Source organism: Trachemys scripta, chromosome 10, assembly GCF_013100865.1.
Source record: "Trachemys scripta elegans isolate TJP31775 chromosome 10, CAS_Tse_1.0, whole genome shotgun sequence".
In the NCBI taxonomy this organism is placed as follows: domain Eukaryota; kingdom Metazoa; phylum Chordata; order Testudines; family Emydidae; genus Trachemys; species Trachemys scripta.
This window is the reverse complement of record NC_048307.1, coordinates 6,818,019-6,842,811: the sequence shown is the minus strand read 5'-3', so window position 1 is coordinate 6,842,811 and position 24,793 is coordinate 6,818,019. Positions and strand designations below refer to the sequence as shown.

Sequence of the window (24,793 nt, the reverse complement as noted above, 5' to 3'; positions counted from 1 at the left end):
CCGGCAGTAAAAAAGGCCGCTCTGGGGGTGTGGTTTCAGCACTTCACGCAGCCCTGGAGCATTAGCAGCGTGACAGGCGGCTCTGACACTGTTTTGAGCTCAGGCTTTAAACTCCTACAACTGGCTCCAGCGTTGCTGTGAAATGTAGAACAGTAGCTGCGCAAACCACAGCGTGATGCAAACGAGCACCGCTGTGGATAATGTTGACACTGGGGGGAAGGGAGGAGAGCTCAGAGCTCTCCTCTTCGGGTACATGGATCTGTGGGGCACTTGTGTGTGGTGAATTCAAGGGATCTACCCCAGGACTATTAAAAACTTTACATTCCCTATATTACTGCTTAGCTAGAGTGCTTTTAGGCATTGCTATTAACTCTTCACTCTCCCCCAGACATTAAAGTACTGGCAGGATGCGTGTGTGCCCGGGCTTGACAGACGAGAACACTGAACGTGGAAACTTTCCCCAGACACAATTACCATGAAAAGTGTTTTGTGTTTCTTTATGTCCTGGGCTGTTAGATGAGCGGCTGGAACTGCGTAGTCGTAAAAGTGAAAGTGACCCATCTGTTTTACCCACTTAAGCTGAGTGAAGTGTTTAAAGTAAATGAGTCTCAATGTATTTTGGTTTTAAGGTGTTAAGTCTGGGGTGTGTGTGTGTGGTTGTCGTGCTGCAGTAGCCAATGGAAAGCTTTCATTATGCAACAGTCCTCTCTCTGATCTGCTCGGCCCGGCTTTGGAGGGCGTCTGCAACCCTCCTGCTCCAGTACCGTTGTTGCCAGCGTCCATGGTCCTGTAGAATAGAGCTGTACAGATGGTCAAGTGACACCTAACCGTTGGATCGCTGCTCTAGATGTCTGCAGAAAGAAACTGCAGCCTTAGCATCTCCACTGGAGACGCTATTATATACCAGATTTGCTCTTAACTGGCCTCGAATAACTCTTGCTCATTGTAGTCCCTGCTCCATTGTTCTGTGTGTCTGAGGGACCTTGATTACTTAAAGGTAATTTTGACCAAACTTTACTAAACAAACCTAAGACTTCAAACACTAGAACGATGGAACCAAAGTTCTAAACAAAGCAGGGGTGTGCAGGAGAATCTGGAAGCAACAGTTAATGGCTTTCTGCCGATGCCCAACCTGAGGGAAGTGCAAATAGTAACCAGCGTGGGGTCTGAAAAGCAAAGCAGTCCACCTTGTTTATAATGAGAGCATAAGGAAATCTCCCTGATAGTGTCACTTTTAATGAGCGCTTCGCCTGCACTCCGGCACAAGTATGCATCTCTCTTGCCATTGGGGTTCCTGTTAAAGCTAGTGTGGTGTTACTCCTGTGGGGGGCGTGCACTGCTTCTGTACCAGCTCTGTGGCTGGAGGGCACGCTCTCCTGTGCTGTTGACTTAATTCCTTGCAGCACTAGGGTGTCCCCTGTTGAATTGCAAAGTAGGTGACAAAGGTTCTCCAACTTCCTCCTGGTGGCTGGACATTATGCTGTCGAGCGGGAGCAGACCGCAAATGCTCCTTGAGATGCTGCCATGGGATTGCTGCCTTTTGAGGATCAAATTCCTTCTGGATTTTTATTCCTGCCTGTCTCACATGGCTTCAGTTCTGGTCCTGGAACCCTAGCAACCCTTTTCCCTGTAATGTCCCCTTCTCAACTAGGGCATTAGCAGTTTCCCATCTGTGCAGGGAGCTCACCAATTCCTGCTACAGAAGGCTCTTTGGTGATCCTGAATGCAGATAGGCTAACTGCCAGCGTGGGACTCATTAAACTCCTCCCATCGGCAACCTCTAATTGCTGTTGTGGCGTCTGTAGGACTTCCAACTGTGGTAGTCTGGAATCATCCACTGCAAGCATCCCCTTTGTGGAGTGAGCAGTCTCCCTTGAAGAGATCATGTCTCCTGCTAACACGCACTGTCTTTATTGGGGGGAATTTGTTGTAAGCTTCCAACTGAAACGTAGCTTTTGGTTAACGCTGGTGCACTGCTGGCTGCTCCAGCCAAGATTCATGTAGGAGTCGTCAGGATCTTAACGAGTGCATAGGCAGATTTTTAGAATGAGGCTGATGATAACGAGTTTGAGCAGAGGGACCGTCACCTTGCGTCCGGCACCGTCCTGTTGGAGACACTTACAGTGAGATGGTGTATATCGTATTAGCGCATAACACAAGTACATTTCCTAAGCCTGGATAAATTACCAGTTTTACAGGCTTCTCTCTGTAAAAGATACAGATGATGTCAAACGCAGAACGCTGAAGCGTTTGACACACTTGCAGTATAGCAAATTCACCACTCACTGACTCTGAGTTTATCACAGCAGAGGATTTCTTGATAGGTGATAAAATGCCAGATAGTAGATTATGCAAACTGTTGGGTCTTTTAAAAAAATAAATAAAATCCACTGCTTGTATTAGGCTCCTCTAAATTGTTTGCCAATTGTATTTTCCTGTGTGGTTAGGCATTTGGATGCTGTGAAGTGAGCCTCGGAAATGAGGTCAGATAAAAAAAGAGTGAGGAAATGCTTTTAGAGAACTCTCAAACTGAGCTGGTCTTTCCCATGCTGCCTTATCTGCTACTAAAACACCTTTTAAAGCGGCACTGAAAGGGAGTGACTTACGCAGAATGTCTTTTGACACCTTGCTTGGCTTGAATGCCAACAACAGACTGGTGGGTTTCACTTTTGAGTTCTCTTGCACCCGCCTCGTGCAGTTAGGGTGACCAGATGTCTTGATTTTTATAGGGACAATTCCTTCCCACCCCCCCCCCCCCTCCCAATTTTTCACATTTGCTGTCTGGTCATCCTATGTGCAGTAGCTGGTTGGGTGGAAGGAATACTTGTGTCCAGAACTCTCATTGGAATTTAAATAGAAACGGTCCAGGGCTTAGATTTATTTGCAGCTCCCTCTGACGAGCCTACACTTGGGCTGCAAAATCCCTAATGAAGCCTGGGTGTTTTGGCTTTTATCTTTGGGTTTCTGCACTAGCTGGTTAAAACCTCTCCATACTCACCATCCTGGAGAGCATGCACCCGCGTGGCAAATCCAGTTGCCAGGTAGCCTTGCGTTTAAAATGTTCCTCAAAGAACAAGACTTTTAAAGCCTTGGCAGGTCTCTTGTGAATTTGCCTGGCTCAGACACCGTAAAATGAGCAACGTAAGCCTTTTACTAACGGCATCTCAAACACCCTTCTGCTTGCGGCCTGTGTCAGTTGCAGCCAGTCCAGAAACCCATCCACCGGGGCTAAGTCTGGCCCTGTGTTGTGGCACCAATGGGTGACTGCTGGTGATTTATGTAGATGGCATTGCAGGGGTTGTGCTAGTTTATTGCTGCCTTCCTGACGGAGGGGAGAGACTGAGAGGAGGAAAGAGGAGTTTAATTGTGGTGCCTGCTGTTCTTGGAGCCCACAGCCTGGCTTTTCATGGGGCCTGGTCTCTCCTCCTTGCGGAGATGCTTGCAAAATGCTGCAAAGAGCTGCATCTATTCAGGGTAGTGGCTGGTTGGTTCCCTTTGAGAAGAGCTGTTTCTTTTTGCAACTCTGCAGCCTGCTTTTCAGGTCTGGCTTTTCCACACCTTCCTGACCGTAAAGCTTAGTGTGAAGGTGAGGGTTACTTAATATTTCTAAATATTAGAAATGACAATTTCCTAAATTACAATGTTGTATCCAGCACAGGAGAGTTGTATATTAGGCCTTGTCTTGACAGATAAGTGGAATTGATCACAGATCATAGCTGAAAGGGGAAGCTGATAGTAACGACTAGAAATCAGAAGCTAGAAATTGTAGAAAATTGATAAGGAAAGCAAAGGGACACACGAAGACATCTATGGCCAGCAGAGAGAAGGACGATAAGGAGGAGTTTTTAAAGTATACTAGCAGCAAAAAGAATCCTAACAAAGGTATTGGTCAATTACTAGATGGAAATGGTAGAATCATCAATATTGTAGGAAAAGGCAGAAGTGTTGAATAAATATTTTTATTCTGTACTAGGGTGGGGTTGGGGGACAACGTAGTCATACCATATAGCACTCTTTCCTTTTGGTGCTGCTAGTACCTCCGGAGGACGTTAAACAGCAGCTACTAAAGTTAGACCTATTTAAATCACCAGGTCCAGATAACTTTCATCCAAGAGTTTTAAAAGAGCTGGCTGAGGAGCTCATTGGACTGTGAATTTTGGGTTTTGTTTTTAATAAGTTTTTGGAAAACGGGAAGTTCCAGGAGACTGGAAGAAAGCTAATTTTGTGCCAATATTTAAAAAGTGTAAACAGGATGATCCGGATAATTCTAGGCCTGACAGTTTGACATAGATCCTGGGCAAGATAATGGAGTGGCTGATATGGGACTCTATTAATTTAAGGCAGGTAACTAATTCCGATCAATGTGGATTGATGGGGAATAGCTCCCGTCAACCAAGCTTGTGAAAAAGGAATCATGTTTGGTTGATAAAGGCAGTAGTGTTGCTGTAATATACTTAGACTTCTGTAAGGCATTTGACTTGGCGTCACATGACCTTTTGATTAAAGAATGATATAAAATTAACATGACACACGTTAAATGGATTTAAAACGTAGCTAACGGCTAGGTGTCAATGTCACTGTAAATGGGGAGTGATCAGGTGGTTGTTTCTAGTCGGGTCCTGTTTCTAGTCGGGTCCTGTTGGTGCTTGCTGGATCCTACTGTTTAACACCTTTATCAATGACCTGGAAGAAAGCAACATAAAATCATCACCAAAGTTCCCAAATGACCCCAAAATTGGGGGAGTGATAAATGAAGAGGACAAGAAACTGAAACAGAGCAATCTGGATGGCTTGGTAAGCTGAGTGCAAGCAAACAATACGTATTTTAATATGGCCAAAGTTGTACATCAAAGGACAAAGAAGGCAGGCCGTGCTTACAGGATGGTGGGGGGGGGGGACTCTCTTCTGGGAAGCAGTGACTTTGCAAAAGACTTGGGGTCATGGTGGATAATCAAATGAACATGAACTCTGTGACGCTGGCAGAAAGGGCTAATGCAGTCCTTGGATCCATAAACTGAGGAATTGTGAGTAGGGCTAGAGCGGTTATTTTATCTCTTTTTGGCACTGGTGTCACCACTGCGGGAAGACTGTGTCCAGATCTAGGGTCCACAATGACTGATGTTGATAAATTGGAGCGGATTCAGAGAAGAGCCATGAAAAATGATTCAAGGACTAGAAAAACCTGCCTTATAGTGACAGACTCAAGGAGCTCAATCTATTTAGCTTAACAAAGAGAAGGTTAAAGAGTGCATTGATTAGTCTATATCTACATGGGGGAACAAATATTTAATAGTGGGCTCTTCCATCTAGCAGAGAAAGATCTAACCTGCCCCAATGGTTGGAAGTTGAAGCTAGACAAATTCAGACTGGAAATAAGGTGTAAAATTTTAACAGTGGGTAATTTAATCTTTGGAGCAACTCACCAAGGGTTGTGGTGGATTCTCCATTGACCATTTTAAAATCAAGATAGGATATCTTTTCTGAGATCTGCTCTAGGAATTATTTTGGGGAAGTTCTGTGACCTGTGTCCTACTGGAGGTGGGACTAGATAACCATGCTGATCCTTTCTGGCATTACAATCTGTGAATCTGATGCTACGTGCAACCTCCTAAATTGTACCAAGCTGCTGACAGAGCTGGTAGCTGTTCTAGGAGCCCGTCTGCCATGTGGGGCACCCACTAATGCACGACTGACTCTTGGGGGTGATGGCTGGTGTGGGTTAAAGCCTGGCTGTCAGGTAGGCATTATACGCTTTGCTTGACTCTGGCTTTTCCAGTGCAAGGTGACCCTGGCCTCCCCCGCGGGAACAAGGTGTGAATGAGGCCGCGCTGAGATGTCAGGAGCAGCGATGCAGTGACAAGTGTTATGCCCTCTCGTGACCAGCCGCCTGCCAGTCTGAGGCATCTCTGCCAGGGGAGTGGACTCCTTCCGATTCCAGTGCAAGGCTGTGATCTCCAGGCCTGGGTGGAATGAGCGTGGGATCTTGCGACACTGTTCTGGGTATTTACGGGAACGAAATGGCCGGGCCGCAGTCGCTGTTCCCAACATCCACGTGCCTACAGCTGTGCTGCCCATGGTTCTGTTGCATCACCGAGCCAACGCACCTTGTATCAAACTCCCACGGAGCCAGGGGACGAAACCTATCAGACTTTCTTGATTTTGTCCGTGCTTGAGTGTAGGACACTGCGACAATGGGCCAGGGCTGTAATCCCCCCAGGAATGGGATGTTTACCGTACTTGGGCTGTACTGTACTGGCCTGGCCGGGTACTCGGGGTTCCGGTCTGGCTCTGGCTACTTGTCGCTGGGAGCTTTGTAGAGCTGATCCCAGATGGACCATGTTTATACTATTGCAAATCAACCTAAGCCTGCAGTGCTCGGACTAGCTCCTTGTGCAGGACTCTCCTGTGGGCAGGAGGCAGAGGTCCTTGTTGGGGAACCAGGAACTTGCTTAGCATTCTGGGGTCGTTTGCAGTGCATACCCCGGGGGTCTGGCTCTCCAGCAGTTCATGAGCGAGAAGAGGGTGGCAGGGAGGAGGAATGTGGGCTGAGCCCACTAACTTACCTAGAGCACTTTGCCTTGCAGCAGGCTTAGGCGTCCAGCCAGGGAACTTCCTGATTCCGGGCGTCTGTATTCCATCCGTGACAGCTGCTTGGATGAGTCGGAAGGGCTCGGTGTGACAGGTTAAGGGAATGGGAAGTGTTCGAGCTCTGTGCCACTAAACATTTACTTTTAAGAATCCAAGTTGCTCCTCCTTGCTCTCTGGGCTGCTAATCCGCTTTGAAACCCACACACAAAACTGAGTTGAGTGGGGGAATCTGAACGCCGCCCCCCCCCCCCCCCCGCTTCCCTCTAGCCCATGTCTTGGGGCTACTTTCCTTCCCCTCGCCCTTCAGTGAAGCAGTGGGAATTGCAGGGCTGTTTCCTCTCACGGGGTGGTTTATTACAGCTTATTGAAAAACAGTTACCCTGACTTTCCAGCTGCGGCCAGCCTCATTAAAGCCTCTGTCTTCTCCGGCATGGGGAGGTGGAGTTACTACAGCCCCTTCCCTCGCTGTAGCGTGCATCTGCGTCATGGCACTAGTGCACAGTAGCCGTGCTGCTGTTTCACCTGTAGTGTAGACATGGCTGGAGTCTCTTGATCCTTGGGACTCAGCAGGTTACTATCACAGTGACTCGGGGTTCTGCATACAAGCACCTAACCAGTACGTATGGCACGGCCAAGAGCGTGCACTCCTGCCATTCTCTAGTGTCGGGTTTTTGAGCCTTGTGGGAGCCGGAGGGGGACATGCCGCTGGTTCCGGGAGCTGAGCTGAGCGGAGTGGACCGGGAGTGGGGTTCCTGGCAGGAGCTCGAGGGCCGGATTAAAACATCTCACGGGCTGGACGCAGCCCGCGGGCTGCAGTTTGCCCACTCCTGATCTTGGGTGTTTTGCTGCAGCCTGGCCTTGTAGAAGGCAGGACTGTGCTGGTGTATTTCAGTCCTGTCCCGCAATGGGCAGAGGCAGCACTGATGGGGCTGAGTTGTGTGGTCCTGCTATCACGTGGGCTAATGTCTCCCAGGACCATAGCTGATCCTAGCTCCCTAGTGGTAGGATTTGAACCCAGACCTGCCAGCCCAGGCTGGTCCTGTGCCACTAATCTCTCTTAATCTGCCTTCCTGCGACTGCAGTAGTATGGTTCCGGCAGGTAGACTGCGGCTTGGTCTCTGCAGCAGGAAAGCTGGAAGAATGAACCCATGGGAAAGTTCGGGGTCCTAGAGAGCATGAGCGCTAATGCCATTGTGTGCGCCCAAAGGAGCAAAGCTAATTGCAGACATACCCAGCCTATCGGATTCCCCATCTCGGGATTTTAATTGGGCAATGAATCGAGTTTATGAAAGTGACTTAAATTCATCATGTCACCCTCTTTCCCCCCCATGCTCCTGCTGCATTGCGGACGCGGCGGCTGCCGCTTTACGGATAATAGCATGCGAGTGCAGATGGTCCAGGGAACGAAGCCAAACGCGGCCTCTGACTCCAGCCTGCCCCTTCCCTTTGGTCGACTTCAAAGCGGGAGGGTCAAGTCCCCTCCATCCTTGTATAAACCCACATCAGACTAACTGAGCTGAATCTTGTCTGGAGAAAGTGTCTCTGGTGAAGATCTGACTGAATCTGCCTCCAAACATTGGGGATGTTTACTCTTGAAATTCTGTGTTGTACTAAGCCTCTGCAATATCTTAGGCATAGCATGCCCCTCTTCAAGGGGAGCGGCTTTCCCATGTCAGCTGTACCCCAGGTTCTGTGTCCTGGTGTTCAGTCGAGAGTTAATCTATACCCACTCCCAAACTTCTAGGGGAACCTCATGGCAAAGGAGGCACTCCTGGCCCTTGAGGGAGGAAGGAGCCCAGATCCTCCAGCCGCTGCGTCCCCATTTCGGATGCGCTGGATTTTTCTGCTCACGTTCCGTTTCCTTGTGTTTTCAGAAGTTCTTTTTGTTTTTCTGGGACAGGAAACGAGCGCTGGAGAGTTGCTGAATAAGCATAGCGTGGAGTCTGGAGTTAGAAGAGGTGGTTGCTCCGAGCAACGGGCAAGCAGGCAGCTGGTTGCCTGGTGACCCTCTAGTGAGGGATTCCAGAGAATACAGCTCTGGGAGGCCACGGTAAACCAAAAAGAAAGGAAGGGAGGCACCAGGAGAAGCAAGGGACTCCTTACAGGGCGCTTTGCTCCTATGGAGAGAGGGGAATTGCCAGGGAGAGACATTCAAGCTGCTCTCAGCTAAAGCCTGCAAGAAATGCCCCTGGAAACAAGTGACCGACAGTCACGGGGTCTCTCAAAGGGACACCTTAATTCAGATTGAGAGGGCAGCAAATTCTCTGGGATTAAACTTTAAGCCTCTGCCGGCAACAAAAGGCCATTTGGCTACTCGATAGCTCTCTCCCAGGACAGAGCGATTGCTCGTGTCTTGGTGATCCTCTGGGAACCATGTTATGGGCTGCTGTTCCCTTTAGCCCTTTAGAGAGACGGCAACATTTGGTAATAAACCCTGGAGTGGCCCTGCTGCAAACTGTAGGCTCGCTCTATTAGCATAGTACTCCTTGTAATGGCTCCCGTAGGTACTGATCTGTTTGTATCTCTGGCCCAATTGAAAATGGGACCTCATTGTGCTGGGCGCTGCACATACATAGTGAGTGCCTGCCCCAAAAAGCTCGCAGTCTAAATACCCAAGACCGACTTCTACAGGCTCATTGCAGTGAATGGAATAGCAGTCTTCCTTCTGGCTACTTAGTCAATAGCTTCTTTAATCTCACAATTGAGGAAGAAGGCTGTACTGGGGTGTGTGTGTGTGTGTGTGTGTGTGTATTTTTTTATTATTATTATTTTATTTATGCCTGCCTGCCTGACCTGGTTTAGAGGGGAAGAAAGGGAAAGTTGATAGCAATGAATATAAATCAGAAGCAAGGAATTGTAGAAAATTGATAAGGGAAGCAAAGGGACACATGGAGAAATCTATGGCCAGCAGAGTTAAGGACAACAAGGAGGAGTTTTTAAAGTATATTGGGAACAAAAAAGAATCCTAACTATGGTATTTGTCAATTACTAGATGAAAATGGTAGAATTAGCAATTATGTAGAAAAGGCAGAAGTGTTTTAATAAATATTTCTGTTCTGTTTTTCCCCAAACGCAGATGAAGTAGTCCTATAATATAACACTTTCCTTTCCACTAGTATCTCTTGAGGATGTTAAACAGCAGCTATGAAAATTAGATATTTTTAAATCATCAGGTCTAAATAACTTGCATCCATGAGATTTAAAAGAGCGGGCCAAGGAGCTTGCAGGACCATTAATGACTTTCAGTAAGTGTTGGAACTTGAGGAAAACTGGAAGAAAGCTAAAGTTGTCAGTATTTAAAAAGGGTAAATGGTATGATCCAGGTAATTATAGGTGTGACAGTCTGACATCAAACCTGGGCAAGATAATGGAGTGGCTGATATGGAACTCAATAAAGAATTAGAGGAAAATATAACAATTAACATGAGTTTACAGAAAATAAATTGTTACATTAGCTTGATGATAGATAGATATAGATTTTTATATATATATATATATATATATATAATTATTTTTTTCGATTACAAGTTTGGTTGATAAAGGTAACACTGTAATCTACTTCTGTAAGGCATTTGACCTGGTACTGCATGATATTTTGATTAAAAACTAAAATGATGTAAAATTACCATGGCACATTTTAAATGGGTTAAAAGCTGGCTGATAGGTCTCAAAATCTAACTCTAAATGGGGACTCATCATTGAGAGGTTGTTTCTAGTTGGGTCCTGCGGGCATTGGCACTTGACCCTACGCTATTTAACACTTATCCGTGATCTGAAAGAAAACATCAAACTTTATCAGTGATGATTTTCAGATGACACCAAAATTGGTGGAATGGTAAAGAAGGAAGAGGCCAGACTGCTGATAGTCATCTGGATTGCTTGTTAAGATGGGCACAAACAAACAATATGCATTTTAATAGGGCTAAATGTGTACATCTAGGAACAAAGAATGTAGGTCGTGCTTACAGGATGTGGACGGGGGGCTCTGTTCTGGGAAGCAGTGACTGAAAGATTTGGGGGTCGTGGTGGATAATCAGCTGAACGGGAGCTCCCAGTGCGACGCTGGGGCAAAAAGGGGCCAGTGCAATTCTTGGATGTGTAAACGGGAATCTTGAGTCGGAGAAGAGGTTATTTTACCTCTGTATTGGGCGCTGGCGCAGCTGCGGCTGGAATCCTGTGTCCAGTTTTGTTGCCTGCAATTCAAGACTGATGCTGATGCATTGTTCAGAGAAGAGCTGTGGGCATGATTAACGGGTTAGAAAGCATGTCTTACGGTGATAACCTCCAGGAGTTCGGTCTGGTTAGCTTAACAAAGAGAAGGTTAAGGGGTGACTTGATGGGGAGGAAAATATTTGCCAATGGGCTTGTCAGTCTAGCTGAGAAAGGTATAACGTGCTCCAATGGTGGGAAGGTGAAGCTAGACAAATACAGCCTGGAAATAAGATGTAAATTTTTAACGACGGGTAATTAACCATTGGAATGAATTTTCCAGCGGTCAGGATGAATTCTCCATCACAGGCAACTTTTAAATCAAGGGTGGATGTCTTTCTGGGATCTGTGAATTGTTTACTTGAAAAACAGAGGCTCGGCGCGACGCCTGCCTGCTAGGAAGAGCAGCAGCGACGGGGGTGGGAGCAGGGCCTGTTAATTGGGCATCCCAGTCGCATGGATTCTCCAGGTTTGCTTGTCTGCACTGACTCATCTGCGCGGCTTTCCCGCTGCTGCCTCCTCCCGCCAATCCCCAATGGCGCAGGAGAGGACTCAGTGGAAGGTCTCCCCCGAAGGACTGACTGCACCGGCTGGGAGGTGCTTTCACACGAGCTATCCGTCCAGGAAATCAGCCTGGAGGCCACTGCCTCCTGCAGCAGGCCATGGTTCAACAGGGTCCCAGCTTAACTATGAAATAACCCTGCCAGTAGCCCCCCGGCAATGAGGCTGGAAGCCGATTTTGCAGGCGAGGAGGAAGGTTTGGCCGCGTGGGGCTGAGCCGTCTGGGTTCCATTCCCATTCCTGCTCCCGGCTGCAGTGCAGAATTCTTGCTAACCCCTGCGCTCCTCCCCGCCCGCCGGGAGGGTGGACGTTTGTCCTCGCAGCCTGGTGTCTTGTCATGAAGACAAAGCACAGCGATGGCTCCCGGTCCTGCTTCTTGCTGGGTAGCGAGGGGGCAGCCTGTTCCTTTCCAGGAGCTGAGGTACTGGCGAGACCCAGGAAACGGCTTGGTGGGATTGTGGCACTCAGCCAGCTGTGACGGGGGAGCTCCAGAAGAATGTGATGTCCTGGGGCTCTACCAGTGCACTTAGCCTTCATTAGAAGGGAGAGGGGGGAGCACATTCTCAATGCAACTTTCTCTATCCCTAAGCCACTTGCAGTGCTCCTGGGAGATCCATTGTGAGCAATGGGACAGTCTCCCCGAGAGACTCCGTCTTAGCCTACCTGAGGCAGGGGGTCGACTTATCCAAACTCACCCCAGTGAGCGGGCGGGTCTGTGACTGTCTGGCAGCTGGCACGTTGTTGGACTTTGAATGGACCTAAAGGCTGAAATACTCACTTGTCCAGAGAGCTGGTCCGTCTAGAGGCATACCAGGGCAGCGTGGCCTATCTGGCATTGCTTCCAGTCCTGGTGCCTGCTCTGGGGCTGGCCAACTCTGGTCTCCCGAGTTGCCAGCTGGGTGGATTTTACTAGCAAGTTGGATGGTGCAAGAATAAATACTTGAGAATGGAGAATGCAGCGCTGTGGGCCCATGAGCTGATCTCCACCTTATTAACCTCTCGCAAGGTGCAGAGACCGAGCCGGGTGGGTCCTCCCTGGCAGACTGATGACAAACCTGTGTCTGCGGAGGCATCTGCCTCAACCCCATCCCACCTGGTTATGTACAGTTCCCCAGCCCGCTGGCTTTTGAGTTAGTGAGCCCTCTAAGGAGCGCTCGTTGAGTTCCAGGTGCCTGTTGTCCCCAGGGATGTTAAAGGAGCTTCCTCCCTTTGCTGTAGCGAGACAAATTAAGGTACTGTTCTAGCAGGTGCAGATCCCGGAGGAGAAAGGTAGCACGCTTGTGCTGGCTGCTGTGAAGCAGTGGGGCTGAGGATGCAGGACGCAAACAGTCGTGCACCTCTACAGTCAGACTCGTGTGTGAACTCAACCTCTGCAGATGGCTGTCTGTGGAAAGCAGAGCTCTCCAGTGCAGACCTTGGCGGTCCTCCTGCTCTGGAGAGGGGCCCATGGGAAGGCTGCAGGCCTTGACGTGAGCAGCCTCTCTAAAGATCAGGGCTGGGGAAACCAGCTCTGCCTTATCCAAATGACGAACAGCCCTGGGGTGCCTGGCAAGCTGCCAGAACAGCTGCTGGCTGTGCCAGGGTGCGGGGTGTCTGGGGCATGACAGTGCTGTCTAGACTCACCCTGCCCAGACCAACTCTGAGCATGAACCCCTGTCCTTGGGCAGCCCTATTCTGCCTATCTGCAGCAGGCAAACATGCTCCCTGGTGAGGTGTGGGAGGGTGGGCAGCCCCTGCCCCGCCCCGCCTAGCCATGACCAGGACAGTGGGGTGGAACTGCCACCTTGCCAGACTGCATCAGCTGTTGTCTGCAGACCTTGATCTGTGGTTGCCCCAAGAACCTGCTCCTGCCAGCCTGACTCCCTGCAGAAGACTGGGTCTGCTGTGTGCTCACAGAGCCAAAATGGACGCCACAGGCCGTCGGCTGCAGTGTGGGACTTTGCTTGAGCCGGTCTAACCAGGGGGCTTTGTGCGTAGGGCTCAGGAATTGCTGCATTCTAATCCTGCCGAAAGAATGACCACCTTTGGCTTCATTACTGTGTCGCGGCTAAACAGGCAGGGCGTGGGGGGGCCTCGCATCCCACCCACATGCTCTTACTGCAGCCACTCTGTGCTCTCCCCACCCCAGCCCCCGACATGCAGTTAGACACCTCTATGTAGATGTTTGGGCTTGGGCTGCAGTCTGAGCTCTGGGACCCTCCCATCTTGTGAGGTCCCAGAGCCTGGGCTCCAGCCTGACCCCAAACATCAACACCACTGTTAAACAGCCCCTGCGAGCCTGAGCCAGTCGGCACGGGCCAGCCGCAGATGTCTAATTGCAGTGTAGACAGACGGTAGAGTTCTTTCTGAGCATCCTGGACCGAGGCACTGGAGTGGATCAGCTGTGGGAGCTGGTGTGTTGCTTTCACAAGTCTAACCCTGTCCTGTATTGCTCTACACAACCCAGGTGTGGAAAGCGCAGGTAGTTCCTAAACCCCTCCCCCCCCCCCCCCCCCCAGTACATCCGCTGCTGGGGATAGTGGAATAACCAGTCCCTCTCCTGCTGCCCGTTGAGCTCCCAAACACAAGGGTTGCTGGGACCTGTCTTCCAGTGGGTGCCACCCCTGGTGTGTGTTGTGCAGTCCAGCTGCGCTGGGCTGAGACAGGAGTAGGTGTGCCTAGACCGGGCAGGCAGACGATGGTGTGAAACTCTCTGGAGGTGTCTGAGGACCACATAAACCTTGATGCCTCGTTCAAGTGCTTTGGGGGAGGTTGGCTTCTTGCTGAACAGTCCGGTGGAATGCCTGGCCGCAGAATGGCAATGCCAGGCTTTTAAAATCTCTTGGCGAGGTACCAGCGTAGGTGCGTGGATACCTGGGTGGCAAGCAAGATGCCACCAAAATGGACATAGCTGGGTCTTAAGTGTTTAGTCCCCAGGTCTTAGCCTTGGTCTTACTTGCTGGTGTGCTAAAAGGCAGAGTCCCCAGGTGCTGGCAGAGCTGGTTTTGGAGTGGAGGGCAGGGGGGTCGGTTCAGGGCTGTCTCTGGCCCCTCGTTGCCTCCTTGACTCTCCGCCCATGCCAGATACGGCGCTCCAGGAGTGGAGTTCACTGGCTTGCACAAGGAGACTGCTGCCGTCACACAGACACACTTTTTGCCTGGACAGGTACGTTGCTGCTTCCGGTTCTCGGCCCCTCGCGTCTCCCTTCAGGCAGGTGCCGGTGCCCCTGGGGGAGAGTAACCCATGTCCCGCTGTCACCAGGGTGCAGCAACCCATCCTCTGACCTAGCCAGACTCCTGGTCATTCTCTGGCAAGGAAGGCGGCAGGCTAATGTCTCCAACCCCAGTGGACGACTCCTGGCCTGCTGATCCCCCTACTGGGGCCTCTGTCTTATAAAACCTCTGCCCCTTTCTGATAGCTCTGCTGGGCAGGGCCTGGGAAGACTTCTTAGCAACTGCTTAGGGGTGGGTGGGTACGGCCAACAGGCCAGGAAGTGGATGCCATTGGGATGGTGTGTAAAGGTACCTGCACTCCAATGTCGTGATTGAGATGCATGGGCTGGTGTGGTCAAGTCCAGCCTGCTCACTGCCGCAGCAGGGGCCTTGTTTCGGAGGGGGGAGACTTTAATCATAATCCTGTGACATCTTTTGTTTCCTTCCGCGTCGGTCTCTCTCCCAGGGTCGGCTGCTGTCCTTGCTGGATGACAACACCCTGCACCTGTGGGACATCGACCAGAAGGATGGCTATTCGCACTTGGAGGAGACCCGCAGCTTCATCCTCCCGGGCCGACCAGGATTCGACAGCACGAAGTACTCACGTCTGCCTTCCTCTTTCCCGCTGGTCCGGGGAGTTCAGGCTTAACTGTAGCAGGGGCTGCTCCTGGGCTCTGCTGGGTACAGAGAGCTCTTAGGATTTAATTGTGCATTGCCCTGATTCGCTGCCCCGCAATCCATCCGGGCCCGGCCATGGCTCTTCCCCTGATTCGCTGACCCGGCATTCCATCCGGGCCCGGCCATGGCTCAGATAGGCCCTGTCCGGAGGTGGTGCTTAGAGCCGGCACAGGACCCAGGCTGCTTTGTGCAGCTCCGCCCCCAGCGTTGCCAGACCTGGGTCCTGTTCACAGGGACAATTACGGCCCCTTGCTGCTGGCTGTGCTGAGGAGTCAGCACAGTTCTGAGGGAGCTGGGCTGTGTTCTGCTTTGTGTATCATCCAAATGCCCTCTTCTCCCACCCCCCTAAAAAACCCCCTCCTAGGGAGTACCAGAACCAGCGCCCCCAACTTACCCAGGAGTAACGTGAGGCAGTTGCCACTGACTGGGCCTTGCTCGTTTTGGGACATGAGGCAGGTGTTAGTCACTGTTCACCACGGAGCCCTGCTTTAAAGCGCTCGTTACGGGGCTTGGAACGCCAGCCGTGAAATCTTTAACGGCTCTGCCTTGTGAGGCTGTCCAAGCAGCCCAGATTTCAGCGTAAAAGGTCTTGGGCTATTTGAACTGAATCGAAATTCCAGTCTGTGCCCTGTACGTGCCACTCCGTGGAAACAGCCAAAGGGTATTTAAAAGGCCGACCCCCTCCCCCCCAGTTTAATTTTATCCATCTGGTTCAATCACTTTGCCCAAGATGCAGTTTCATTCCTACTCCCCTCTGGGAATCTCTATCCTGGCTCTGTGGTTTCCAAAGCTGTCCCTTTTGTACCCAGCCGTACAGTTTGCCTATCAATCAGTTACCATGGGAATGGTTGCACTGGTGGAGAAAATAGACAGCCTGCTAGGCTGAGATTAGCGTAGGCTCTGCAGACACCTCGGCTTATAAATGGGGAAAGGAAGCATGGATGAGTAACTGACAGGGCAATGAATTGATGTCTGAGTTTCAGCTCTTGCTGGACTCTGCACGTTTTTGTCTTTACATTTAAACAAAAACCCTCCCGAACGAGCAGCAAGGATCGCAGCAGAGCTCTTGCGAAAGGTCTGCCAGAGTTTATCCTCAAGTCTCTGTGCTGGGGGGAAATTTGGCTCCAGTGTTGCCAGATGCAAACGTTTATTCTTTTTAAAAATGATCTAAATCTGCTTGGCCTCTTTTTACTTACAAGGGTGGGGAATGACCAAACGAGCCTAAATCTCAAGGGATGGGATGGATCTTTTTGGCCAATCATCAGTATAAACCAAACATGGTTTGAGTTCATTTTAAGGACTCTTCCGCCTGCAGATCTTGCTCTTCGGTTCTGAATGTAGCCCAAATAAACTCTGTTAAACTTGGTACTAACTCTTTTAGGGAGGTAGCACTCATTAAATGGACGCTGTTGGGAGTTAAATTTTGCAGCGCCTACTGTTGATGGATATGCTTCTGTGATCTTTTTGGAAAGATAATGGAAGCCATTTTCCCAAACTTCAGCAAGCCTTGAGTTGCTGCACAGCCTGTGATAACCTGAGTAGAATTCATTAGCCCATTTGTTTCTGGGCACTAAATGAAGAAGAGCAAAAATTGAAGGGTAAAATTTCAAACAATGTTGACATTTTTTTAATTTCTAAAATTTGAACGCCAGCAAAGAAAGATGTTTTCTTAAAACCACCTGGTGCCAGGACTCCCGACGCCTTTTGGCTTGATTTTCAGAAGTGCTGGATACCCAGAATTCCAGTTGAAACTAATATCAGAGGATGTAGATGCTTAGCATCTCTGAAAGTAATCCCTTTGTGTGCCACTTGCGCAGATGCTCAGGGCCGAGTTACTCATTTGAGCATTCGGTTGCCACAATTGCATGCTCAAATGATGTGTTTTGCATCTACAGCTACTCATCTGAGGGGATCGCAGTATTAAAAATCACGGGGTAAACTCTGTGTCCCTTTAATGCTGGCTAGCTCTGGAAGATGCAAGATCCTCTTCCTGTGTAGCAGTCTCTTTAAATGAAGGCTTTGTTCTTGTGCCGTTTGCACCATGGAGTGCAGGCAGTGGCATTATTCATTCTCTGGGTGGAAAGCCCTGTGAAGGGGCTGTGGAAACTTGCAGCACGCGAAAGGAGTGTGAATCGCTTTACAGTCGTAGCTCTTCCAAGATTCTAGTGTACATACAAATACTTGCTTGTTCCTATTTACCTCTCAGTACTTCCATAACCTGCCAGTGCAGCATCTGGGTTTACAAAGAGAGACTGCCTGGATCATTGCCTGGGACCATCTTTATTTGGATCTCAGACTTTCGAGAACAAGACAAACTCGGCGCACAGGTTAACTGATCACTTACCTAGACAATGAGATCTCCTAAGGAGAGCGGTACAAGTGACCCCACAGACTTAGTAGCAGGGCCGGCTCCAGGCACCAGCTTGTCAAGCAGGTGCTGGGGGCGGCCGCTCCGGAGAGGGGCGGCACGTTCAGGTATTCGGCGGCAATTCGGCGGACGGTCCCTCACTCCGCCTCGGAGCGAAGGACCTCCCGCCGAATTGCCGCCCCAGATCGCGATTGCGGCTTTTTATTGGCTGCTTGGGGCGGCCAAAACCCTAGAGCCGGCCCGGCTTAGTAGCAGGGAATAGACATTGGCCCAGCTATTGATAATGCTTGTATAGCAATTCAGGAAGCTAATCCGCAACGTGGAATGACTGATCTTGGCAGTAGACCTGTCTCATTCCCGTTTCCAGTGAGCTGCGTGGGCTCCATGGAGGTAACTGAATTCCTGGTTCCAAAGCCCACAGGGAAACCGGTTTGGGGGTAAGGAGGGGGTGAAGCGTTGCAGTCAGAGAACCAGCTGCTGCGGTGGCCGGTTGAAGGGGACCATGAGGTGGGATCTGTAGGGTTACAAATCCCAGGTCAGAGATGCTGCTCGGCCGCTATGGAAGATGACCATAAAAGGCAACATGTGAGACTGAACGAGGTTAAGGAAGTCCCAAGCCTCGCTTGAGCGCTAGGCCAGGGGTAGGGGACATCCCTGACGGCCATGTGCTGCTGTGGAGGGAGGTGGGGATTCCACACCACATGGCATGCCAAATCCCCAATAAACTGTGTCAGCCCAGATACTGATGGGGCTTGGCTAGACTCGCCTATTGGCTTCCTTCCATGCTAGGCAACGCTGCCCCCTGCTGCCCTTGCGTCCAGCAGCTCTCATGAGGGCCCAGAGCAATCCTGTTGATGGCAGCGGAGGGGTCTTCGGGACTAACTGACATGCAGACCCACGCCCTCCGTTGGAGCGTGTCATTTGATTGCTGGAATCTCTCTCTGCATGCCACTGCCGCAGCTGCTGTGCATTGAATTCCCCTCTTAAAATCAGGCCCAGTGCTAGAAGCCAAAGACCAAACCCCCCTTTTAAAATACCCTCATGCCCATGCGGGGCTTGTGTTAATAGAGAGCAAGAGGCCGCTTGGCAAAGCGTCAATGATGGAGGGTGGGCTGGGGAGAACTGCGCCTTCTGACTTACTCCAGAGGCTGCTGGGGGCCGGGCACGGCAGGCACCCGGCGAGAATTGCCCCAACGCTGAGATTCTGTTTGACCCTCCAATGCCTCCCTGTGGTGGCTGCTTTTGCTGGGTTCCGTGACTCCTTCCCCTCCTTGTTGCCTCTGCCGGCTTGACAGGCGGTTCTCAGCCTGGCACAGTGGGGAAGCTTCGTCTGCTTCTCCTTTCATCATGCACGGGAGCTTAAAGAGCGCGCAAGCTAGAATCTAAGTGACAAGCAATTGCTGTCCGGGGCTGTAGCGATCCTCTCCTGGGTGTCTCTCTTACCTGTCCTAAACCGCTTAATAATCGTGTATAGACAGAGCTGCTTGCTTCTCTTTGGCCTACAATAGTCCACATTGGGTCTAAAGCCGGTTATAAACCCATGGGTACGAGGTCTCCCTGCCTTCGTTTCTTCCGACTCCTGTGCATCACCGTCCATCTCCACTGCAGTGGAATGTCTACCCACAGTCTAGGGTCTGTTACCTTCTAGCTGGGGCAGGTCTGGATCATTGGAGGATGTGCTGATGGCAGGAACGGAAGCCAAAGTCAGTAGGAGTTGAGGGAGCTCAGCATTTCTAGGCTTGGGCCCACGGACGTGGCTCTGCTTGGTAGATTCTTGTGGACAAGCTTCTCCTTCTCACCAGTCTGCTCCTTCTTCAGGCCCCTCTGGTGTCTCGTACCCTGGGGGTCCATAAAAGGGAGGGACTTTTGCCGACCCAATATTGGCCGGAGGAAACCAGCCCATGCTCCTCTTTGACCCAGGGTGCAGCCTGTGCATCTCCTGGAGGCCACGGGAAGTCCTCTCAAAATGAGCCATTGCAACTTGGCGTGTAAACATCCAGCCTGTAAACCGGCGTGGCTCTCATTGTCTGAATCTTGTCTTCCTGGTAGCTCTCCTCCCAGCATTACCCGGGTGACGGTGATCCTGCTGAAATCTGCCTGCGATGTGGCCTGCCTGGGCACAGAAGGGGGTGGCGTGTACTTCCTGGAGCTCTCTGGCTTAACGCTGCTGGAGGATAAAACCCTGTATCAAGAGGAGATCATGCAGAGGTGAGCTGGCCTGGGGAGCTCCGTGAACTGGTGCCAGTGGAGATCAGCTCATGGCTGTGGGCACCAAGGTACACGGCAGATGGGGTGGGTTGCTGGCAGGGGTCTGTGGAAAGAGCCATCCGGCCCAGGGTTGCACTGGCTGCAGCTGCACCTGTGAAATGTTTGCTGTAAAGTTGGGATGCTGGCGGGCAAGTGTAGAGAGTCTGCAACTCTTCAGGGGGCTGTGTTGAGCAGCTTCTTAAGGTGGATCTGGGGTGCCTGGAGGCTGCTCCCTCTGAGATGTTTCTGGAGATGCCGCAGCCCCATGACTGATGGGTAGCATCTACGTAGGTCACCTAGTGGTGATCTAGTACCTCTCCACCTTTACAATACCCTATCCTCACCCAGATTCCCGAGCAGGACTTGGGAAAGACCAAAGCGGGTACTGCCACCAGAGAATCCATCCCAGGTCTTACATGGAGCCTAGTCCCGCTGGGGCAGGACTCGGGACTGGCCGTGTTGGGCGTATCCTTGTGCAGTGCAGATGATCAATGAAGTTCAAATTCAGTTTCAAGCCAGTCCCTTGATTCAAGGGGCTCCCTAACACACTTGTCTGTGCTTGCGTTCCTCCTGGCCCATTGGAGGGATGAGCTACGGAGTCTGTGCCCTGTGTGACGAGGCTGCCCTGGCTGGTCCGTCTGTCCTCGCTGGCTGTCGGGGACGTAAATATCCTGATCCAGGGCTGAGAGAGGAGCATCTTCCTCCTGCCCGTTACGGAACAGCTGGGCTGCGCTGTCTCGCCCGCAGCACCGGGGAGGGATTAGCGAGGAGAAAGCGAGGGACTAGGCTGCATGGCTGTTAACCAGCCTGGTGTTCCCAACCCCTCTGCTTCCATGCTAGCGTGCCAGACGACTACCGCTGCGGGAAGGCTCTTGGACCAGTGGAGTCGCTGCAGGAACACCCTCAAGACTTCTCCAAGATCCTGATTGGCTATAGCAGGGGGCTGGTGATCGTGTGGGACCAGAGCACCAGAAACGTCCACCACCTCTTCCTGGGCAATCAGGTACCTTGAATGGGGTTTCATGGAGAGCCGAGAACACCGCGCGCTCTGGCCGGTGGGTGTCCCACTTAGCACGGAACACGGGAGCTTTGGCCAAGCCATCTGCGCTAGATGAGTTTCTGTGGCTTCCCTCTGAGCCAGCTTCCCGCGCTCTGTCATACCTGGTGGCTGGCCTGCTGGAAGCTGATGGCCTGGAGTTCGAAGAATGCTGCTGGCCTCATCAACGAGGCTACGCTTAACCAGGCTCCCTCCTTTCGGGGTCAGGGAGACAGGAGGGTTCGCAGGCAATGACCTGTGGCCAAACTGAACTTGATGCATTTGACTTAACTCTTCTAACTTACAGCTGCACCCGTGATATTGCAGTGGTCCCCAAACCTCCATTGCTGACCTCCTCTTCCATCTCCACTCTGAAGTGCTGGGCCTTGCTCCCCGTGTCCCTGTGGCAAAACCAGATTCTGCCCAGGCTGCGTATGCATAGAGGGGACGAGACGGCACCGCTGCCTCCTGTAGCCCCCTGTCTCTCTCCGTCTTGGGTTTATTGGCCACCTCTGTTCCTTGCAGCAGCTGGAGAGCCTTGCCTGGGAACGGAGCGGCAGGACGGTGGTGAGTTCGCACAGCGATGGAGGTTACATGGTGTGGTCCATCAACAGTAGCTGCCATAAGACTCTGCAGCCACTCATGTCAACTATCCCCTATGGTGAGTTTGCTTTGCCTCATGACCCACCCGCCTTGTTCCTCTGCCTTCTCGCGACGGCCCCAAGCGCCGTTTTACCTTCTAAGAGGGTTTGTCATTACACCACTTCTGACTTCACGCTTGCCCCCAACGCCTTATTGGAGCGGGAGGGAGATATGGGGCCACAAGGAGCCTCTGGACTGAGCCATTAACTCACGTGGTCAGTCGTGCTGTTCTGACAGGGTGCTTTGGGAAACTGACCACTGATGGCCTAGGGCTTGGGAGAGGGACACTGGAAGTGTTGTACAACTGCTGCAGACCTGGCTTGCCAGCAAATGTTGTCTTAGCTGCTAGGGCTCTGACCTCAGTGGATCCTATAGCTACATCTTCTACACCTTGAGGACCCCAGAAGTGTTGAGTTCCCCAAAAGAGCCCACCTACAGAGGGCAATGGAGTCTCCCCTCTGGGCCCTTGGAGATGGGAACATGAGGCTAAACCTATTGCGTCATATGTGGTGCAAGATGGAGTCACTTAGGATGACTCGGCTCTCTAGCTTCCTTGTGGAGGTGACCATTGTCCCGTTACGTGGATGGATGGAGCAAGCCTGCATGACCAAGCCCGGACCAGCGACTTGCTGCTAGTGGGGTGTTTCCCCAGAAGCTCCTTCTGTGGGCAGAACCCTGTCACGTCTGCGTGGCGTGCAGGTGGGGAGGGAGGCCCGAGTTTGGATCCCTTGCGGACTCTAGCAGGCTAGGGAAGGGTGATGTAGAGGCTGCTGGAAGTGCTGTTCAGGAATCACTGGGAACTTTCGATGTAATGCTACATTAAAGACTAGCCCAGAGCAGCTCATGACGGTTGTGTCATTTGTCCAAGTCGGGCTGGGAAGGCTGCGCTAATGGGGCGGGGACGGGACTGACAGATGCTGTGTATGTCAGCACAGAGTGCTGTGCTGAGCATCTATCTTGATACAAAAGGGACTATCTGGGAGCTTAAACCGGGCTCCAGCTGAGGTGGATAGGAGAGAAAATGTACTCTTCAGCCTGCTAGGGGAGCTGCTGTGGTACCAAGAAATGGGAGTGGGTTGATTTCCGGGGGCTAAGACAGAGCCCCCTCCTAGGAGCTGGTGTTGAGCAGGGAGGCTGGCTTTAATGTGGCGGCTCCTTCTTCATTCCAGGTCCATTTCCCTGTAAAGCCATCAACAAAGTCCTGCGGAGAACCTGTGACTCTGGGTATGTCCCCTGCAGGCGAATGTTGTCAGACCGCTGGGGAGGTGGCCCTTGGTTCTGATCGCGGTGCTCGTCTCTGCCACGGCTCCTGCAGCAAAGGGCTGTGTCCGTGGGGGGCTGTCCCACCGGGCTGCGGAGGGGTGCTCGAATTAATGGGGCGGGGGGACTAGAGGGCCCCTTTAATGGAAGCTGGAGACTTTATTTTCAGGACAGGCGCCCAAGTTCCGGTTTTAAACACTCTTTAATACAACTGACACTACCTGGCAAATCACATTTTCAGCGCTGGCAAGTAAACTTGTGAACTAGCTAAAACGTGGCCCCCTGGCGCCCTTGAATAAGACCAAGAGGGGTAGCCCCTAAAAGTAGGAAGGGGGTGCTCAGTCCACCCAAGTCCCCTGTAATGGGAGCGCTGCCCAGGAGCGGAAGTTAGTGGCCAGTACGTAGAGCACGTGGCCCTGGGGAAGCTACTGGTGTAGTTCAGCTGCCGTCACTCTGGTCAGGGACAGGCTGGTTGGCTGTGATGAGGCCTCGAGGGTTAGGACCAAAATAGGGGGAAGGTTTTGAAAGGTGGAGCTGGGGGGCCCTAAACCAAAGCCCAGATCTAATCAAGCCGGAGCTCTGGGAGCTCATGGGATCCAAATCTGGGTCTGAAGTTTTGCCGAGGGGATTAAAAACCCTGGACTCCAACACAGGGAAGTCCAGCTCCTAAATAAATTATAAATAAAAATAAATAAATTAATGGAGATATTCCATCTCCTAGAACTGGAAGGGACCTTGAAAGGTCATTGAGTCCAGCCCCCTGCTTTCACTAGCAGGACCAAGTACTGATTTTGCCCCAGATCCCTAAGTGGCCCCCTCAAGGATTGAACTCACAACCCTGGGTTTAGCAGGCAAAACCACTGAGCTATCCCCCTGCCCTCCGACTGTCTTGAACCCAAATCCACATAAACTGTACATCCAGCCCAGGTAGCCATGGCATATACAATGCCGACATCTCAGCCTTGCTGAGTGGGCGGGGGAGGGATATGGGTAGGGACCGCAGACTTAGAGCGAGCATCGTTGTTCCATTCGTAATGTCTCCATTAATCCAGGCGTTCTCTCTCTCTCTGGAGAAACGTCCATTCGACCAGCCTCTCTCTGCTTTGCTTCTTCCTCGGGGCAGCATGGCCCGTGTCCTGCATTTGCTGCGTTCATATAGCTCCTCCCAGCCTGTGTGGAGGGCGGGGGGCATGTAGGGGGTCTCGGCAGAACTGGCCAAGCCGCTCTACAGAGTGGGGGGGAGTAGCGCATGAGTGGTGCCTTCACCAGTAGGAAGCTTGTGTGAGGAATGGCTCTTGGCTTGGGGTAAATTACTTCATCTGGGGGAAGCGGGGGCGTGTTAGCTTTATGCAACCTCTCTGCTTGTGGCCCCATCACCAGGTCTGAGGGCCTCACGCTCTTTCATGTGGGGTCCCCCTCATTCCTGGGAGGCAGGGCAGGGCTGATGTCCCCATTGTACAGCTAGTCGACTGAGTCCCAGAGACCAAGTGACTTGCCCAAGATGGCACAGGAAGCCTGGGGTAGATCAGGGAATTAAACCCGGCTCTCCCCGTGCCAAGGTTAGTGCCCCAACCCCAGCGTCGTCCTTTCTCTGAATGGCCCCTTCTAGGGACACAGGGTGCCTGACCCATGCCCTCCCGGGCGCAGCTCCCCATTCAAAATGCCACCAGCAAACACTTTCAAGCAAAACTCTCCCTGGGGGGCGACGCCCTTTGTACCACGCAGGCAGCTAATGTTTGGGCGTCACACGAGCTGTCGGGAGAACGGAGTGCGTTGGTATCCCAGGGCTAGCCGAGGCGCCCTGCTACCCTGCCAGTGGTGTCCTGCCAGGCCCATAGAGCCTTGGGTTATTGTCCTCAGAGGTGGGTCTGGCTGGGGATTTCCTGAGGGGATTGGGCACCCCACTCCCATCACATTTCAGTGGGGCCTGTGAGGTCTCAAGCTCCAGCCCGTGGGGTGGAGGGAAATTCTAGCAGCAAACTTGCCGATAGTCAGTTACTTCTCCCCTGCCTG

At 51.7% G+C, this 24,793-nt stretch overlaps 1 protein-coding gene across 3 annotated transcripts in view; it reads left to right on the top strand.

The window, feature by feature from the left end:
- The window catches only part of LLGL1 (LLGL scribble cell polarity complex component 1), a 63,867-nt gene that overhangs the window by 20,786 nt on the left and 18,288 nt on the right, over positions 1-24,793 (top strand). For all 3 annotated transcript variants that reach the window (XM_034783419.1, XM_034783418.1, XM_034783420.1), the window contains exons 3-8: positions 14,421-14,502; positions 15,016-15,146; positions 19,645-19,803; positions 20,683-20,845; positions 21,404-21,539; positions 22,690-22,744. In XM_034783419.1, coding sequence (XP_034639310.1) covers positions 14,421-14,502; positions 15,016-15,146; positions 19,645-19,803; positions 20,683-20,845; positions 21,404-21,539; positions 22,690-22,744 — 726 coding nt within the window. The remainder of the gene's footprint in view (positions 1-14,420; positions 14,503-15,015; positions 15,147-19,644; positions 19,804-20,682; positions 20,846-21,403; positions 21,540-22,689; positions 22,745-24,793) is intronic.